This window comes from Dipodomys spectabilis, unplaced genomic scaffold (assembly GCF_019054845.1).
Source record: "Dipodomys spectabilis isolate Male_0828 unplaced genomic scaffold, ASM1905484v1 ptg000017l, whole genome shotgun sequence".
Lineage (NCBI taxonomy): Eukaryota > Metazoa > Chordata > Mammalia > Rodentia > Heteromyidae > Dipodomys > Dipodomys spectabilis.
In genome coordinates, this window is record NW_024870694.1 from 4,669,876 (window position 1) to 4,690,473 (window position 20,598).

The 20,598-nt window shown below is 43.6% G+C and overlaps 1 protein-coding gene across 1 annotated transcript; it reads left to right on the top strand.

The window, feature by feature from the left end:
- Positions 1–3,464: 3,464 nt before the first annotated feature.
- Positions 3,465–17,674, top strand: Timmdc1 (translocase of inner mitochondrial membrane domain containing 1). Its single transcript, XM_042668867.1, has 7 exons — positions 3,465–3,788; positions 5,936–6,101; positions 9,676–9,764; positions 10,283–10,350; positions 13,132–13,210; positions 14,363–14,473; positions 17,311–17,674. The coding sequence occupies exons 1-7, from the start codon at positions 3,601–3,603 to the stop codon at positions 17,459–17,461; spliced, it is 852 nt and encodes a 283-aa protein (XP_042524801.1). The 5' UTR covers positions 3,465–3,600; the 3' UTR covers positions 17,462–17,674.
- Positions 17,675–20,598: the final 2,924 nt, after the last annotated feature.

Sequence of the window (20,598 nt, forward strand, 5' to 3'; positions counted from 1 at the left end):
CTTGAGGCAAAGAAGCTCAGGGATAGCACCTAGGCTCTGAGTTCAAGCCCCAGGACTAGCTCAAAGCGGGAGAAATCAAAATTAAAAAGAAAATGCATATGGAAGGGGGACATAGCTTGAGCAGTAGATAATTGTCTAACATATGTGTGTCCCAGGGATCCATTCCCAATATCCAAGTGGGGGGGAAATAAGGCAGAAATTTGAAGTTACTTTGTTTGAGTGATTTTAGATGATAGTCATACTCAGCACATTTCTGAGGTGTCATGTGGTTTTTGCCGTGTTACTGTGAGTCTCAACTAGGTGTAATTATGTCCTCCCAATTAGGAGCCAATGCTTCATTTCTCCAAGATTCTTCCCAATTTTATTTTAGGTTGCAACTCAAACTTCATCCCTGAATCTTTCTCTAATTCTTGGATTTTTGTTTTCTTAAGGTAGCAATTATGAGTGGGGTGAGGAAGTCTCGGTGTTATTGAGTTGTATTTCCTTGATAACTAAGCTGTTGAATTTTTTTTTTTTTGGTTGGTCATGGGGCTTGAACTCGGGGCCTGGGTGCTGTTCATGGGCTCTTTTGCTTTTACCACTTTGATTTCTCTAATTCTTGGCAATTATGTTACCATAATACTTTGCCCTTGTCTGTATTAATAGGACATCACATTACACTCTAATGACTTGACTATTTCTCTTATCCTGTGTGCTTACTAATGTGTGGGAATCATGGTTTTACTCATCTTGATGACTCCATTATCCAGCATAATGCCTCACACAGAATTAATAGTAAAACTATTCAGGGGTGGATATGAAGCTCAGTGGTGTAGAGTGTTTGTCTAGTATGAATGAGATTCTGGGTTAAAGCCCCAGCATGCCTCTTCCCAAACTGGTAGATGGATGGGAAGGTGGATGGAGACACTTGGTTGAATTAGATCCTATTTGTAGATTCCTCAGCCATTGGCTCCAAGGGAATTGGATAAGACCATAAGAATTGATCAATGTAAAACCTCATTTGCTCTTTGAAGAAGCCACCTTTGTCTCTAAAATACAACAAAAGTTACTCAGATTTTATACTGTGTGTATTTACTTCAGAGTAGATGGAATAAGGATGGTTTATAACTATGTAAACTGTATGTTTTTTAAAAATAATTTGTTTTCCCACATTTTTCAAGGTTTTTGTTATTATTGATTTGTTATTACCGGCTTTTGTTAATATTGATACTAGCTCAGTCTCCAGAGTCATTTTTTTCTAAAGCAGAGCAAAATTTTGTCATTTGCAGGAAAGTGAATGGAGTTGGAGATCATCATGTTGGTTGAATATATTTACACATACATATACACATATACATTTATATGTACAATACTATATGTGTATGTGTATAATGTATATATACACATTACATATAGACACATGATACACATACATACAGACATACAATCTAGTTGTAACTATGGTACTGTTTGGGGAGATGAAGGGAAAGAAAGGGAAAGAGAATGATGGAGGATGAATAATACCAAAGTATGTCACATCTGTATATAGAAAAAAATTCATTCTTTCAACCTATGGAATAGGTTGATGAAATGGAGTTTTGATAACATAACCAAATGTCATATATGCAGTAGGGGCTATAGTTGGTAAAATTGTCAGTGAAAGGGAACCTGTTGGCCCCTGGGAATAAATTTACTTTGGAGAAAGAAGCTATTAGGTTCTATGAGCAAGGTTCTGCGACAAGAGCTGAGGGTAAAGTGGTAGTTCCAGGCAGTGTGGTAACTACTGAAATCCTCCCTTGATGTGGTTACTCTACTGGCACATTCATTTCCTAAGGATGAGAGCTGTATATTTACAGAATAGTTAGGTCATATCCCCTAACACCTTTTGACTTGGGACAGTTGCTCTGAGACACTTCAAAAAGATCAGGGCACAGAAGAGGGAGAAGTATTCCCTCAGAAAAAGGAGAAAGGATATAAAAATTTTTTTTAAAAAAAAAGAAAGAAGGATCTGAGGGCTTGGGGAAGTGGGGAACATGTGATGGGGTAAATATATGTAAAAGGCTTAACAGCAGATCTGTCCAGCCTCTAACAAGTCACACTCCAAATACTTTCTCATCCCAGAATGATTCTAGGGTTATTTTAAATATTTTGATTTTTTTGTGTCTGTTTCCCTTGTCTTAGTGCTGGTGAATAAACCTAAGACTTTGAGCATGCTGGACTATTATTGCAAGCATCTGGCTTTCTCTACATGGAGGTTGAGCAGGCTTTCAAGCTTTGGAACCTCATCTTGGTGCTCACTTCTCCCTAAAAATGGGGCAGGTGAAGAGCAGTGTAGAGCAAGGATTTAGGGGTTCTGATTTTTTTCCCGACTGGAAAATTTACTGAAAACCTACTTCATGTCAGACCCAAGAGGTAGAGATGAACATACGTAACCTCTGACTTCATAGTCTACTTAGATCTGCAAGTAAGAGTATGACACAGTGTTGTAGGTGCTTTGAAGGGTGCTAGATCTAGTCTCCCAGACACCAGAGAAGTCCTGACCCTCACCAATCAGCTGGTCACTTTAGCCAATCAGTTCTCATAGCATTTTTAGTTGTTAAATCCTAGGATTCTCTTTATTGTATAACTACTAAAGACTGTAGTAATATCATCTATCATACTGAGGCTTGAACTCGAGTTGTGGGCACTTTTTTTGCTCCAGAGTGACACGCTTGAGCTACGTTTGTTCCCACGTCTGGTTTGTTTGTTTTGTTTTCTTGCTGGTTAATTGTAGGTTAACAATCTCTCAGTCTTTTCTGCCTGAGTTGGCTCAGATCCTCACTTCTCAGCCTCCCGAACAGCTGAGATCACGGGAGTGAGCCACTGCACCAGGCTGAGTGTAGTAGTTTGACGTTTTAGTTGGTGAAAGGAATGTCAACGACGGTGACTAACAGAGGGTAAACTAAGGTGCCGCCAGCTGGCTGAAGACTCCTTTGCAAGCAAGGATTTGAACACACACACACTACCTTGAGGCACCCACGTGAGCAGCTAGAGACACGGGAAACGTGCTTCGGGCTCCCGATGGCTTCATAGAAGTTCTCCTTCCCGGAGTAGTAAGGTTTACGAGCTACGCACAAAGAACCCAACCTGCGAGGTGCCCAAAGGCCCAGGCCCGGCCGCCGGGGGCTGCGCGAGGCTTCTCGGGCCTACTCCAGCTGCCCAGACCACGGCGCTGCCCTGGGACTGGCCCGTGCTCGCCTCCAGCGGCGCGAGCCGCACTCAGGCGCCCCCACCCCCGTCATTTAATTCCCAGGACGCCCGCCGGAAACTCGGCCAAACCGCACTCAGCGTGCACACTCGCTGCCAACTCACTTCCGGGGGCGGAGCGGGCACAGCTACCTCCAGCCCACCCTAACCGGAAGTGGTTCTTTGTGCCGGCCCCGCTGTCGTCCCGCCCCTTGGCCTCTGCCCTAGCGGGGACGGGACTTCCTGTGTTTTGAGCCCTCCCACGTGAGTCCGCGGGCTGTACCGGCAAGGTTGTCCGGAGCCGCGAAGGCGGGCCTGGCCGAGGGTTAGCTCGGGCCGCCCCTGCGCCCGCCCGCTCACTCTCCGAGCGGTCTTGAGGCTCAGGGCGGAGAGGACATGGAGGCGCCTCGGAGGCCTCGCTGCGGGGCGCTGGGCGTGCCTGCCCGCGTGCTTGCCGCCGGAGCTGCGTCCGCAGACTCGGATTCCCGCGTGTTGGCGGAGACGTGGAAGGTGCCCCACGGCGTGCCGGGGCCGCGCTACGCGGAGACCGGCTGGGGCCGCCTCCGGGAGCTGTTTGCCAAAGAGTAACTGCGTCTCCCGGGGCCGGGGCCGGGAGTGGGGGCGGGGCCGGGAGTGGGGGGCGGGGCCGGGGCCGGGAGTGGGGGCGGGGCCTGAAGTGGGGGCGGGGCCTGAAGTGGGGGCGGGGCCGGGGCCGGGAGTGGGGGCGGGGCCGGGAGTGGGGGCGGGGCCGGGAGTGGGGGCGGGGCCGGGAGTGGGGGCGGGGCGGGGGCGGGGCCGGGAGTGGGGGCGGGGCGGGGGCGGGGCCGGGAGTGGGGCGGGGCGGGGCCGGGTCGGAGCCGAGGCGGGGCCGGGGCCGGTAGTGGGGCCGGGTCGGAGCCGAGGCCGGGAGTGGGGCGGGGCCGGGGGGCGGGGGCCGGCCCGGCCCGCGGGTGGAGGCTCGCGGCGGCTCCGGGCGCGCTGATGTTGTCCCTGAGCCTGGGTCCTGGCAGTGTGGTCGGTGTGTGATGGTGACCGAGTCCAAGAGTTCTCGGAAGTCTCGGGCCAGCCTCGTTACTGTCCTGCAGAAGCCCCTGGGACCCATGTCTGCGGAAACCCACTCCAGTTTTGGGGGTTTTTTTTCGTGATTTTTAGTTGGGTATATGTATGTGTGTGTATATATATTTATAGTCGTGGGGCTTGAACTCAGCCTGGGCGCTGTCCCTCAGCTCCTCAGCTCAAGGCTAGCATTCTACCACTTCCGATTTTCTGGTAGTTTATTGGAGATTAGAGTCTCTTGGACTTTCGTGCCCCGGCTGGCTTTGAACCACGATCTTCAGATCTCAGGCTACAGGCATGAGCCACCAACACCCTGCTAAAATAGTTAGATTTTAAAACAAAGGGGTATTTTAGAATCAATCAGAGCCCTTTAAATTGAGTTAATTTCAATTGATTTAAAACTCAAGTTCATTCATTAACTCATTTAGCAATTACTGGTGAAAGTTTGCCCTTTCACGAGGTAATTTAGTAAGTAGAGCTTTATATATATATAATGTGTGTGCATGTATATGCGTATGTATATATACGCAAAAATATAATGTTGCTGAGGTAGTTAAGCAAGGGAGCTGGGCAACTTGTATTTCATTATTTTACTTGGGTTCCGTTGTCTTTGTTTATGTGGCAATATATTTGCAAGGTCTCTGAATAGTTGGAATATTTGTGAAAGATTCTATATGGTTTATAACAGAAGAGGTTATTTTGATCAGCATTATTACTAACTCTGGAAGAAACATGAAAGGTAATAGAACTTTCATGCCCACTTCCATATTGTGGATGAAGAAAACAAAATCCAGAGGGACTGTGACCAGCTTTGGATTGGTTAGTAACGAGTGGCAAAGCAAGGACTCCTTCTCCAGTGTTGCTTAAGTCTAAATCCATTACAGTAATAATAAGTTTACCATTCATTAGCTATTTGAAAGATTACCTAATAGCCTAATCATCTAACTTTGTAGAACTTCTATCTGTATGTTGATAATATGGAGATAAGTTCTGGTTGTATTGTAGCATTATTGAGAGAATTAAAGAGGCAAGGCATGCACATCTCATTTTCTACTTTCACATGTTTTCTGAGTTTTGCTAGAGACAAGTTTTTGGGGTTTTTTTTGTTTGTTTGTTTGCCAGTCCTGGGGCTTGAACTCAGGGCCTGGGTACTGTCCTTGAGCTCCTTTTTGCTCAAGGCTTGAACCACAGCTCCACTTCTGGCTTTTTCTGTTTATGTGGTACTGAGGAATCGAACCCAGGGCTTCATGCATGCTAGGCAAGCACTGAGCCACATTCCCAACCCCAGACAAGTTTTTTAATAGATGTTTTTGGTCCTAGTTACTGTAAAAGATAAAATACAAATTGTAAATATCAGTCTATCAACACTATCCTAGTTTCTAGCAGAATAGTTTTGTCTGAGATTTTTGTTTCCTTTCAAATAAAAAAAGGATAGAGGCTCAATATGCAGCTCTGGTTGGTCTGGAGCTCACAATCCTGCCTCTGACCTCTGAGTGTTGGGATTAAAGAATTATGCCTCCATGCCCATGCTGTTTTTACTGTAACTACTGTTTAATTCAGTAAAAGAGTTAATCCATTCTGTCTACAATGAAAAATGTTGTATTAGCACTTGGGATAATTCTGAACGTAGTGTTTTACCCAATGTGCCAGCAACACTGTCTTTTTGATGTTTTAGTGAGCATCAGAGGATTTCACAGGAACTTGACAATATCTACAGAGCAGCACTTTCAGCAGGCATCATTGGCTGGGCATATGGAGGAATACCAGCTTTTATTTATGCCAAAAAACGCTACATTGAACAGAGCGAAGCAGAAATTTATCACAACCGATTTGACGCTGTGGTAAGTTCTGTGGTCAAATAGTACTTAGATGCACACTAACTGAGCAATTCACTTTATTCTAATTCTTTTTGTTAGATCATGGCTTAGAGAGATTTAATGTCAGAGGAAAGAAATTAACTGTGTATGCTTTTGTACATGTGTACAGACTTGGGCTCGAACTCCAGGCCTTGCATTTTTGCTGAGCAGCTTTTTCTGTTCACAGCTGGCACTCTCTTGAGCCACCCCTCCAGTACTGTTTAAGTTTGTTCTTAATAAGGCTAAAGAACCTACACTATTCTTGTCTATTTAAACTTGGAAACCAGCATGTGTGGGATCACAACTATGGCTTTTCTTTCTGAACACATAACCCCTCTGGAAGCATCAGGGCCTAGTTGATACTAAAACAATAATTCTTTTTTTTTTTTTTTTGGTTGGTCGTGGGGCCTGAACACTGGGCCTGGGCACTGTCCCTCAGCTCTTCAACTCAAGGCTAGCGCCCTACCATTTAAGCCACAGTGCCACTTCTGGCTTTTTCTGCTTATGTGGGGCTGAGGATCAAACCCAGGGCCTCATGTATGCAAGGCAAGCACTCTACCACTGAGCCACCTTCCCAGCCCTAAAACAATAATTCTTTATTTGTGGTGGAACTAGGGTTTGAACTCAGGCCCTCACACTTGCTAGAGAGGCTCTTCACTGCCTGAGTTATGCCTCCATCCCTAAAACAACTTTTTTTTTAGATGAGTGTCTTTTTAATGAATTTTTAAGAATTGTGTTGTAAAGGTGATGTACAGAGGGGTTACAGCTACATGTGAAGTAATGAATACATTTCTTTGTGGACAGTTTATCACTTCCCTCTCAGTTTTTCTTCCCCATCCCCACCTACAAGTTGTATAGCTCATTTTCAACATAGTATCTAGTGAGTGCCACAGCTGCTTTTGTTCACTGTTGTCCCACCTTTTCTGTTCCCCTCCTTACCCTTCCAAAGACAGATAAAGAGCAAGCAAGGGAAAAACAAGAAGAAAAAAAAGAAAAAAACCTGTTTCCATTTCCTAGAGTTCATGTCCATAGATGCTATTTTATATGATCAGAGGCACATAGACAGTGTGCTTTTGTGTTTCTCCCCTAAGTGTATCCTTGTCCATTATGTGTGAGTGCCTTGAGTCCTGTATAGTTTATCATGTCCAGATGCATTTTAGATCTAGATTCTGCATATGTAAGAAAATGTGCCATAAGGGGCTGGGAAGGTGGCTCAGTGGTAGAGTGCTTGCCTTGCATGCCTGAGGCCCTAGGTTCGATGCCTCAGCATCACATAAGCAAAAAGAAAAAAGCCGGAAGTGGTGCTGTGGCTCAAGTGGTAGGGCACTAGCCTTGAGCTGAAGAGCTGAGGGACATGCTCAGGCCCAGAGTTCAGGCCCCACAACCGGACCAAAAAAAAAAAAAAAAGAAAATGTGCCATAAAACTTTTACAATTTCATATTCTAGATTATTAACACTCATCAGATCTTTGTGTCAGTTCTTTTATATACCTGAGGAATTAAAGCTGAGAGCATTTTTTTTTTAAGTTTCTATTTGGAAAGCCAGATTTAAAGAAAAATTTCACAAATAGTACAGAGATTTCCTATGTACCTTTCACTTGCACAATGGTTTAACCTTGTACAGTGTTTGCTTCTCTGTGTAGTGAATACTGTTACTTTCCTCCTGAACTGTTTGAGAGGAAGTTACAGATATATAGAGTCTGTTTAAGTACCAGGTCATTCTCTTTCATAACCACAGTTATAATGATCAAAATCAGAAAGTTAACACTGGAACCAGGACTGTTACCTACAGACTGAAGTTTCCTGGTTCTTACCATTTACAAAATCATCTTTTTTTCCTGGCCTAAGGTCTAACATTAAATTTGTCTCCCATGCCTCTTTAGTCTCCTTGACTGTGGAACAGGTTATCTTGAACTTGGCAGTGTTTTGGGCTATGTACTTTGTTGAATGTCCCTCAGCTTAGATTTGTTTGATCATTTCTCATGATAAGATTCAGCCTGTGAGTGGGCACATACACCTAGAATTGATGTGGTCTCTGAATACTCTCAGAAGCACATGATATCTGTTTGCTCTTTTATTTGTGAGGAGTCCGGGAGGGGGGGGGAGGGGGGGTACCAGTTCCTTGGCCTAGGTTCTGTCCCTGAGCTTTTCTACTCAAGCCACAGTTCTGCTTCCAGCTTTTTCTTTCTTTCTTTTTTTCGTTTTTTTCTTTTTTTTGTTGGTTGTGGGGCCTGAACTCTGGGCCTGGGCACTGTCCCTCAGCTCTTCAGCTCAAGACTAGCACTCTACCACTTGAGCCACAGTGCCACTTCGGCTTTTTCTGCTTATGTGGTGCTAAGGAATTGAACCTAGGGCCTCATGCATGCAAGGCAAGCACTCTACCACTGAGCTACCTTCTTAGCCCCACTTCCAGCTTTTTGCTAGTTAACTGGAGATAAGAGCCTCACTGGACTTTCCTGCCCAGCTGACTTAAAACCGAAAGCTTATGATCTCAGTCTCCTGAGTAACTAGGATTACAGGTATGAGCTACCAGCACCCAGCTGTTTGCCTTTTTGCTTTTGATATTTAGCTGGTTAAGGTGGCACCTGCCAGGCTTGTCCATTGTAAAATTTACTATTTTTACCTTTGAAATAATAAATATTTTATGGGTACTTGTTATATCCTTTGAGATTTTAGAAATACTCCATTTTCTCATCAAATCCCTACTTTCTAGTTTTAGCATTAAGATAGTAGTTACAGTGGTGGTTGCGAAATGGGCATTTTCTTTCTTTTTTGGGGGGGTCTGGTCGTGGGGCCTGAACTCTGGGCCTGGGCGCTGTCCCTCAGCTCTTCAGCTCAAGGCTAGCGCTCTACCACTTGAATCACAGCGCCACTTCCAGCTTTTTTTTTTTCTGCTTATGTGGTGCTGAGGAATTGAACCCAGGGCCTCAAGTGTGCAAGGCAAGCGCTCTACCACTGAGCCACCTTCCCAGCCCGAAATGGGCATTTTCTAACTCTATGCCTGTGCTTGGTGTTCTGCTCTAAGGAAGTACCCTCCTACCCCCACATTTATTTATGTGTCAGCAACTGATCATTTTGAGAAATGCCATGTGTGGACATCATAGAGGCACTTACATGAACAGGACATTTACAAAGACACTGCAGTATAATCTCATGAGATCACCTTCATGTGTTGGTTATGTAATGCATGATTGCATGTATAGTTTGTGTCAGTTATAGTTTCTTACTTCATTCTGTTGTCATTGCTTTTGCTAATTAAATTGGTCTAGATGAGGTTTCTCTAAGCACCCTTTCCCTTTCCTCACTGTCAGGGTGGCTGCTGAATCATCTTCAGGGGAATGATTGCATTACCAGAGCAACTCTAGCCTGTTTTGGTTCCCTTTCCCTCCATGTTATCGTGGATGTCTAAGACTTGCTTGAGTCTGCGTAAAGTTTGATATTTCCAGATCTCTGCTTAGATACATGGACTGAGTTCATAGCTGACATTGTTCCATTACAGTTTCAGAATAGGAAAAGCACCCAGAAGTCTTGGAACCTCACAGTGTTTTCATTATTTTTAGCAAAGCGCACATCGTGCTGCCACGCGAGGTTTCATTCGGTACGGCTGGCGCTGGAGTTGGAGAACTGCGATGTTTGTGACTGTGTTCAAGTAAGCACTTCCGAATGGAGCACTCACATGAAAGGGATTCAGATGCCTTTTTTTCCTCAAGATCTTTTGGGTTACCTATGTCTAGGAAGTTGGTACAATTGTCCAAGCGTGCTGCTGCACCCCAACTGGGATAAAAGTAGATAAAGGGTTTTATATGGCTTTATTTTGCTTTTTTTTGAGCAGGATTTACCTACAACTTGCATTGTTCCTGCCTCCTAGAGTACTGGGGTATAGGCATGCAACACCACACTTGGTTTAGATGCATGGTTTCTATAAAAGAAAATGCTGCAGAACCCTTCTAAGTGAATATTCATCCCAGAAACTTGAATGTTCCTTAATTCATTTTTCAACAGAAGGTCTACCTTCTATATCAGCAGAATAGGATACTTTGAGGGACCTATACCAGGACTGGGGACTAAAGTAGAGGCTCTTTGACTTTCCATTTTAGTGAAAACAGCAGTCAAAGGTAAATGGGATATGCTTTGAATTTTGTTTTACTTTTCCTCCCTTCTTCCCAGCACAGTGACCACAGGACTCAGTGTGTACCAAAATAAAAATGCTCTGAATCATTTTGTCATTGCAGGAGGTAAGACACTTTTTTGGTCATGGGGCTTGAACTCTGCGCCTGGGCGCTGTCCCTCAACTCTTCAGCTCAAGGCTAGCTCTACCACTTGAGCCACAGTGCCATTTCAGTTTTTCTGGTGGTTTATTAGAGATAAGAGTCTTACGGACCTTCTTGCCCAGGCTGGCTTTGAACTGTGATCTCAGATCTCGGCCTCCTGAGTAGCTAGGATTACAGGTGTGAGCCACTGGTGCCCGGCTTCACAGTGATTTTTAAGTTTTATTTTTCAATTTTATTGTAAAGGTGATGAACAGAAGGGTTACAGTTACATAAGTAAGGCAATGAGTACATTTCTTTTTAAACACTGTTACCCCCTCATTTCTCCCACTTACCACTCCCTACCCCCTCCCCTCAGTCATAATGCATTTTAATAAATGCTTGCCTTTAACTTTATTAGCATACTTTAATTGTACAAGTGTTGTTTCATTGTGACATTTCCCTATATACATGCAATGTATTCTGATCAAACTCACCTCCTCTATTATAAAAATTAGCTCCACTTCCAGCTTTTTGGTGGTTAATTGGAGATAAGAGTCTCACAGACTTCTTTGCCTGGGCTGTCTTCAAAACATGATACTCAGATCTCAGTCTCCTGAGTAGCTAGAGTTACAGGTGTAAGCCACCAGTGACTGGCTGGAAACTCCATTTCTTGAGTTGATGCTCTGGAAACAAAAGTATAAAGATTTGTGTACAGGAATTATCATTATGCCTTTATTTAAAACCTCTATATATAGAAAACCTGTACTGGACACTTTGTGGTATATCTCATGCAATAGAATCATGTAAGAGATTTTATTGGTACAGAATTTTTACTTTTGGTGATAGGGCATCTAATATTTTGGGAGAAAATCAGAAGTTTAATGTGTACAGTAAGGCTTCCACTTGGAAAAAAAAACAAAACAAAAATCAGCAATTTTGGGATTGGGGCTATGGCTCAAATGGTAGAGTGCCTGCCTGGTAAGCACAAGGCCTTGAATTCAGACCCTTGCTCCATTCTTCCACCTGTCCCCGTCCCCCTCCCCCCAAAAATTAAAAACAGCCTTTGGAAGACTGAAACAAATGAGCAACATTTTACTATCTCTAAACAATCAAACTACAGATGGTTTTTGTTCTTTTTTTTTTATTTTCTTTTTTATTTTGTTGGTCATGGGGCTTGAACTCGGCCTGGGTGCTGTCCTCAGCTCTTCAGCTCAAGGCAAGTGCTCTACCACTTGAGCCACAGCACCACTTCCGGTTTTCTGGTGGTTAATTGGAGATAAGAGTCTCATGGACTTTCCTGCCAGGGCTGGCTTTGAACCTCCATCCTCAGATCTCAGACCCCGAGTAGCTAGGATTACAGATGTGAGCCACTGGCTCCTGGTGATGAAATAAAACTATGATTTCAAATGTTTATTCTTTAAAAATTTTGTGTTGGGGATAGAACTTGGTTGTAAAGCATTTTTCCAACATGTGCAAAGCTCTGGGTTCAATTCTCAGCACCTCATAAGAAAAGTATCACTTGCTCCTTGAGGTAGCATTTATTTCAGTGTGCACAGTGAGAGGGAAAAGTAAATGGACGTAATGGATCCACACTCCCAGGAGGGAGGGTGGAAGGGAACTGCTCACCCTGGCCACCAGATGGCATTGTAGGCACTGCCTGCCAGGTGCTGGTGGCAGAGAGGGTGAGACTGGGAGGAATCTTTTTTTTTTTTTTTTTTGGGGTCTGGTCGTGGGGCCTCTGAACTCTGGGCCTGGGCGCTGTCCCTCAGCTCTTCAGCTCAAGGCTAGCGCTCTGCCACTTGAGCCACAGCACCACTTTGGCTTTTTATCTTTTTTTTTATGTGGTGCTGAGGAATCGAACCTAGGGCCTCATACATGCAAGACAAGCACTCTACCACTGAGCCACCTTCCCAGCCCAGGAGGAATCTTTTTCTGCCCTGCCTAGGGAAGGATTTTGTTAATTTTAAGAAAACTCTTGAAGAAGTAAAAAAAAAAAACAACAAAAAAAAAAAACAGAAAAGACTTTCGTGCTGGGACTTTTTGTAAACTTATAGGGCTAATGGGCAAAAATGAAGCAGAATGGGTCCTGTGGACCTACTGGACAGACTGATACTTATTTTTTTATAAACGAGATATATCTGAAATTGGTGACATTGATCAAGATACATTGATTCATGAACTACTTTGTTAAATGACATTCCTCTTTGTACAACTACTTCAAGATACATTTTTTTTTTTATTGTTACATATGTCAGGTAAAGAGTACATTTTTTTTTTCTTTTTGGACAATGTCATCCCATCTCCTTTGTTCTCTCCCAGTGAAATTTTTTTTTTTTTTTGGTTAGTCACTAGGCCTGAATGCTGGGCTTGGGCGCTATCCCTCAGCTCTTCAGCTCAAGGCAAGCAGTCTACCACTTTACACCTAGCACCACTTCTGGCTTTTTCTGCTTCTGTGGTGCTGAGGAATCTAACACAGGGCCTCATGTATGCAAGGCAAACACTCTACCAACTGAGCCACCTTCCCAGCCCCTGAAAAATTTTTTAAGGGACATTTCTCCTTTGGAATCTATAGCATTAGATCGGAAACTCCTGCAAGAGCCTTTTAGGTTGAGGAAATCTAGGCTGTAGTGCTGTATTAATAAGGTTCTGGAAGCTCATCTAGATGTATGTCTGTGTTCTTATTACTGAATAAAAAAAAATTAAATGGGATTCTGATATATTTAAAGATGATTCAATATCACCTTTTTTTCCCCCCTTGTTAAATAGCTGTCACAGGAAGTCTTTTCAGAATAAACTTAGGCATGCGAGGTCTGGTGGCTGGTGGTATAATTGGAGCCTTGTTGGGGTAAGCATTAACATGTTTTGACTCTAAATTGCTACAATTTTATTGGTGCCTTGAATTAAAAATGCCCTTCATTTACCAAAAACACCCTAAATCTGATCCTGAGGGCCAATGAAAGATCATGTAGCCTTCAGGCTCTGGTAGCTCACACCTGCAATTCTAACTACTCTGGAGTCTTGAAATGTGAAGATCACAGTTTGAAGCCAATTAAACACTAAACACCAAAAAAAAAAAAAAAAAAGCAGAAGTGGAAGTGTTGTTTAAGTGCCACTTTGAGGGGAAAAAAGCCCTAAGGGACAGCACCAAAACTCTGAGTTCAGACCCCAATACAGGCACATCCACATAAAAATCTCTATAGTCTTTTTCCTTTTTTCCTGGTATTGGGCTTGAACTTAGAACATTGCACTCTCATTTGGCTTTATCAGCCACAGTTGGCACTCTATGACATGAACCATGCGTCGTTTAGCCTTTTTTCCCCCCCCTTATTAATTGGAGATAAAGGTTTATAGATTTGTCTGCCTGGGTTGACTTTGAACCATGGTCTCAGATCTCAGATACCAGCTACTTGGTATCGTAGATACCACTGGGTATCTAGGATTGTAGGTGTGAGCCACCAGTGCCTAGCAAGATCTCGTCTTCATTGGCAATAGCTGTTACAGGCCAAGTCTGTTTTTTTGGTGGAGCTTATAGTCTTGTGCTACCATGTCCATCTCTAATGATTATTTTTCTTTGTTGTTCAAACCAAGAAAGAAGTAGCTCAGTATTCGTCAGGCATTAATAGCTTATGCCTATAATCCTAGCTACTCAGGAGGTTGAGACTAAGGATCACAGATTGAAGCCAGCCTTGGCAGGAAAGTCCATGAGACTCTAAATAACTGCCATAAAATGCTAGAAGTGGAGCTATGGCTCAAGTGGTAGAGTGCTAGCCTTGTGCCCAAAAGCTCAGGGACAGCACATAAGCCCTGGGTTCAAGCTCCAGGACCAGAACAACAACAACAACAAAAATACTTACTTGTCTTTGTTTGATGAAGACACTAAGTTGTCAATTCCTCCTATATCTGACAGCATGTGGCTCTATGGTGTTGCCTAGCAGAGAAATTCATAAAGCATATGGGCTCATGTCTACCTTAATTTTTCTCTCTGCTCTCCCCTTAGCACGCCAGTTGGAATCCTGCTCATGTCACTCCAGAAATATGCTGGCAAGACCATCCAGGAGAAAAAAGAGGAGGACTGGAAGACCCTCCATGAACTGAAACTGAAAGAGTGGTAAGGAACATGTAGAGACCATAGTCTCTGAGTCCTGGTTGCAAAGTCTGTTAACAATGGCTCTAAACTCCCATTCAGCTCAAATAACTTGTTTTTACTGAGTTCTTCATCTTACACCCTTTGTATTCTTTGTCTATTTAAGAAAGGAGGAAAAAACTCAGTAATTTTCTTTTTAATCTGAGGTAGATCTAACTTTAGGTACTTAAAATGTTACATGGCTCATACTTGAAATCCCATCTCCTTGGGAGACAGAGATCTGGAGGATTTCCATTTGAGGCCAGCACTAGCAAACATTTAGTGAGATTCCCATTTCAACAAATAAACTGGATATGGTAGTTGGCATCTGTAATACCACCTATGAGATAGTATAAGTGGGAGGATCAGTCTGAGGTCTGTCCCAGGCAAGGTTCTATGTGAAAAATAAGTAAAACAAAAGGGATAGGGACATGGCTCAAGTGGTAGAGCTGCTGCCTTGTAAGCAGGAAGCTCTGTGTTCAAATTCTAGTACTAGGGGGGTGTAGGGGTATATATGGGGTTTTTATATGTATTTGAACTCAGCGTCTCAAGCTTGCTCTACAACTTTGCTCATAACTCCAGCCCAGAATGTAAATTTCATTTTTGTTTTTTTTTGTTTTTTTGCCAGTCATGGTGCCTGAACTCGGCCTGGGCACTGTCCCTCAGCTCTTCAGCTCAAGGCTAGTGCTCTACCACTTGAGCCACAGCACCATTTCTAGCTTTTTCTGCTTATGTGGTGCTGAGGAATCGAACCCAGGGCCTCATGCATGCAAGGCAAGTGCTCTACCACTGAGCCACCTTCCCAGCCCCCAGAATGTAAATTTCATTAGGGCAATTTTTCTTTTGTTTTGTTTTGTTTTGTTTTTGGTTGGTCATGGGGCTTGAACTCTGGGCATGGATGCTGTGCTGCACTCTTCAGCTCAAGGTGAGCGCTCTACCACTTGAGCCATACCACCACTTCTGGTTTTCTAGTGGTTTATTGGAGATATGAGTCTGCCTGGGCTGGCTTTGAACATGATCCTCAGATCTCAGCCCCCTCAGTAGCTAGGATTACAGGCATGAGCCACCAGTGCCCAGCTGCAATTTTTCTTTTCTTGATTACATGGGAGATATTTGAAGGAAATGCAGGTCAGGAGTGAGATGCACTGGGCCAGTTGAGTGGGTGTTATCCTCATGTCTAATGACATGGAACATCCCCACATCCAAAAATTACTTCCTGCTCTAGACAAGACAAAGTGTCACTAATGAAAAGATTTGCCTGTTGCATCTAATGTCTCTCTGGAGTAGGCAATCTCTCTTTCCTGGCAGCTGGGCAGTCAGAATGATGGAAGGCTTTGTGCAGGCTCTGTGGAAGGTCAGTGTAACAGGCTGTTACCTACTGGTTGGACAAATGTTCTTCACACTTAGCCTCCATGGGCTAGAGAGGACATGGTGGGGAGGCTGTTGATGAGGCAGTGGATTAATGATAAGTGATTTGACTTGAAAGTTTTGTTTGCATCACACACACACACACACACACACACACACACACACACACACACACACACACACACACACACGTGGAAATTCCTACATCTGTAGATCTGCTGTCCAAGGACTTCAAGGTGTAGGAAAAGAATATTGATTTTAGAGCCAGTGAAAATGAAAACTGAGCTTAGTCCCAGGTAGACTTTGAATTATTTCTGTGACCTAACACATTCTCCTTACCTTCAACTACTCGGACTTTCAGCTTTTCCAAGGAGCAGAATTTACCACATTGTCCAGTTGTTTCACACCTTTGTCTCCTAACACTCAGGAGCATAAGCATGCAGTTACCTAGGTTCTGATGAAGCACCCAAGGCTCTCATTGTGCTGCTGTGGAGAGTCAAGTACATGAGAGACTAGCTGGTTTAGTTCCCTGGTGTCACAGAGAGTTCTTAGCAAAGAAAGCTTTGAGAAAAAGGTTAGAAAGGAAAGCTAAGTATATTGGTTATTTGACTCTGCTCTAGGATGCTATATTAGAATTAACATCTGGAAAATAAAGACAATACTACTAAAATTTAAAAGGAAGTGAGAAAACTGGAATTTGTCATTGATGTACAGCTGGAAAAACCTTAAGAATGAGTAAAAGCAATAATTTGAATCAGAATAATGAAAGAATGGTTTGGAACAGAAAATAGTGTTGAGGTAGAACTCCCGTGTAAGTATGCGTTTGTATATGTCTGGAATTTCTAAGAAAAGTTTAGAAAATGCATAAGGGATTATCTGCTGCTTTGGCTGAAAATATTACAAAGAGTTTCATAGTAACTTTAATAAAATATTTATGAACAGTTTAATAACTGCCTACATTGGTGGGAAGTACAGAAAAGTGGTGATAGGGGCATGGAAGAAATGGGCATAAGGTTAAGGAGAAAGTTGGGAAAGACCTGATTATCACTTGAAGATAGTAACACTTGCTAGGAAAACTAATCTATTGTCTGGAGAGGAGTTCTAATCTTTACAAATCCGTATCTCCCGAGTTGTGCTACACTGCCTGCTTCCTAGGTTGGGTCTGTAGAGTGTTTATACTGCAGCAGGCAGGTGCTCCATCCTCTAGGTTCCCAGGGTGAGAGGACAGCACAGCATCTTACAACTTAACCGCAGCACAGGTATGTCAGCTTGGTAGGAACTGGGGGCACCGTGTCCTAGATTGGGGCTTCGAGTACTGTAGGACTGACACCTGGCCAGCTGGGAGTGGAACAGGTTAGGAGAGAGGAGTAGTAGTGTTGGTCATGATTGTCATGTCAAAGCAGAAGAGCGAGGCAAACACTATTTTTGTTGTCCCTTTTATTCGTTGATTATAGGAAAACCAGTCTGCAAATTACTGAACTCCTCCCTGAGGAAATTGAAAGTAGCTTACAGGAAAATGGAGCTGAGGAAGATGCGAAGAAAATTGATGCCTTGCTAAGCCTTCCTAGGAACCCTACATCACCAGATAAACAAGATAAGGACTGAGAAGATTGTCGACTTGAATGAAACTTGTTGGCTTGCTGAAGAACTACGTGGCCATGCACATGAATGCCCATGCCAGGTTGTACAATGGTCAGCCTGCTGACAAACATACGCACTGGTGCCTCTGGTGGCAGTTGAATGGCTCTTTAAAAAAAATCAAGATTGGGGCTGAGAAGGTGGCTCAGTGGTAGAGCGCTTGCCTTGCATGTGTGAGGCCCCGGGTTTGACTCCTTAGCACCACCTAAGCAAAAAGAAAAAAGCCAGAAGTGGCACTGTGGCTCAAGTGGTAGAGCACTAGCCTTGAGCTGAAGAGCTGAGGGACAGCGCCCAGGCCCAGAGTTCAGGCCCCATGACTGGACCCCCCCCCCCAAAAAAAAAAATCAAGATTGGCTGTTGTATTTTTATTTACCCTTTTAATTTAAACATGTACTTACATGTATATTAATCTACAGATAAGCTTGTATTTCATTTTCCTAGATTTTATCAAAGTAAGTAAAACAATTCCCAAAAGATTAAAGTTGAATTCTGATTGGTTCTTGGATAGTTTGGATAGAGCTGAGCACACATACTCTAATCCCAAAGCTCTCGAAGTTGAGATAGGAGGATTGTGAGTTTGGGCTAGCCTAGGATACAGGAGATCTTATCTCAAAGTAAAAAAAGAGAAACCACGTGGGTGGGGGATCTCTAGGCTTCAGAACCAGGTAAAGTAAGTGGCTGGTAAAGAAACTTGTGTCCTTGGACCCTGGATGTAGTGTAGTCCTAAATGTACAGTAGTGTTTAGTTTTGTCTTAAGAATAAAAAATAAATCCAGACACCAGCGGCTCATGCCTTCAATCCTTAGAAGGATGAGATAAGGGGTTGTGGTTCAAAGCCAACCCAGACAGACAGATTCCTGTTCTACTTAACCTGCAAAAAGCTGGAAGTAAAAGTGTAGCTCAAGTGGTAGAGTGCCAGCCATGAGCAACAAAGTTGAGTGTGAGCTTGATACCTTGAATTCAAGCCCCAGTATGGCACAGGAAAGGTTATTCGTATGCCATTTGAAATAAGGTACAAATTTTAACAAGAAAGAAGTAGGTTAGCATTATTAAGAGACAGCTCGACTTTGTTAACTCTTTAGCTGATAGCATCCGTTCTATAGTATGCAGGAGCCACCTAGTGGAGAGATGCCATTCCTACACTCAGCTTGCTGCCTAAGAAGGAAGCTGTCCTGCAGATTTTCGCTGTCAGCACTTGAAAAGCAATCAAGGGTGAACTAAATGTGTGACAACCCTTCCTCATCTAGAGTAGTTTTCAGTTTCTGCAAGTTTTCAGTTATACTCTAGCTAACTGTGGTCCAGAAATAAAAGTGGAAGGTTCTTGAAATAAACATTTCAACTTTTAGATAGTGTGCCTATCTAAGTAGCATGTCCCATTGCGTGCTACCCTTGTTACTACATTGCCTTATTAGATCAGGTGCATGTATTAACTAACCCTCATTTTGCTTTTATTTGTAAGGTGAGAGTTCTTGACTGTAGTCCAGTACTACCTAGGCTTCAGGCATCACTGGGGGTCTTGGAATTATCCTTTGTAGCTAAGGCAGGACTTCTATATGAAGGGGTAAGTACTGCTATTTTAAAAAAAATTTTTTTGCCAGTCCTGGGCCCTTGAACTCAGGGCCTTGGCACTGTCCCTGAGGTGCTTTTGCTCAAGACTAGCACTCTACCTTGAACCGCAGTGCCACTTCCATTTTTTTCTGTTTATGTGGAAATGAGGAATTGCTAGGCAAGCATCTCTATCTCTAAGCCACATTCCCAGCCCACTGCTGGGTTTCATTTTGGTGTTGTATCTCTCTCCTACCCTACTGTTGTTGCACAGAACAAGGTGTGTGGAACAGCATCATGTAGTAGTTAAATCCATGAGCTCTGAAGACCTGGCTTCCCATTTCAGCCTTGTGGCTCAGCAACCATGTTCCCAATGGCAAAACTATTTTACAGTCTAGGGATCAAACCCAGGGTTTAGGCACATGGTAGGCAAGCACACATTGAGCTATATCCCCAGCCCATTTGATTTTGAATCTCAGTGTGTTCACCTGCCAAGTGAAATGGTATGTACTTGAAAATAGATATTAAATGAAACTATTTAAGTGTGATACTGGCAAATATACATTTGCTCTTAGTATTTGATATGAAAATTCTATCATCCTTGTGAAATGAGCGTCTTTTGTATGTTAATGAGTTAAAGGGTGGCTGGCCACCACTTGGGGACTGAAGCACCAGAAAGAGCAAAGCAGAACTCAAAAGGTAAATATTTTCAGATCTACTCTACAAGCCCTGATGAGATGAGAGAGATGATCATCAATGGCCAAGGTCATGTACTGAAGCCTTCATGAACTGCAAATGTTCAGGCTTTGGAGAACTTGTGGATGAGCAAATGTGAGGTTCTTGGAGGGTGGTATACCAGACAGTTTTCCACATCCTTTTGGCCATACACACTCTATGCACCTCTGCCTTTGCATTCTTGGCAGTGCCTTTTATAGTAAACTAATAAATACAAGTGTTTCTCTTGAGTTCTGCAAGCTGCTTAAGCAAACTAATGGAACCCAGATTGTCAGATTCAACTGCACATGATTGCTGGATGGCTGGTGGAAATCCCTACACCTTGCAGATCCCAGTAGTTTTCCCAACAAAAACATTTTGTGGGGCTGGGAAGGTGGCTCAGTGGTAGAGCGCTTGCCTTGCATGCATGAGGCCCTGGGTTCGATTCCTCAGCACCACATAAGCAAAAAAGAAAGAAACTGGAAGTGGCACTGTGGCTCAAGTGGTAGAGCGCTAGCCTTGAGCTGAAGAGCTGAGGGACAGCTCCCAGACCCAGAGTTCAGGCCCCACAACTGGACCCCCCCAAAAAAACCCATAAAACATTTTGTATAATGTGTGCTCTGGCACATGGCATACTAATACTAGCTGTAAGGATGGTAAGGGCTTCTGCACCAACCTCCTGGCACCATGATTAACGTGTTCTTACCACACTCCATGAGGCATATTTTTTGTTTGTTTTTGTTGGTTGTGGGGCTTGAACTCTGGGCCTGGGTGCTATCCCTTAGCTCTTCAGCTCAAGGCATGCGCTCTATTGCTTGAGCCACAGCGCCACTTCCGGTTTTCTAG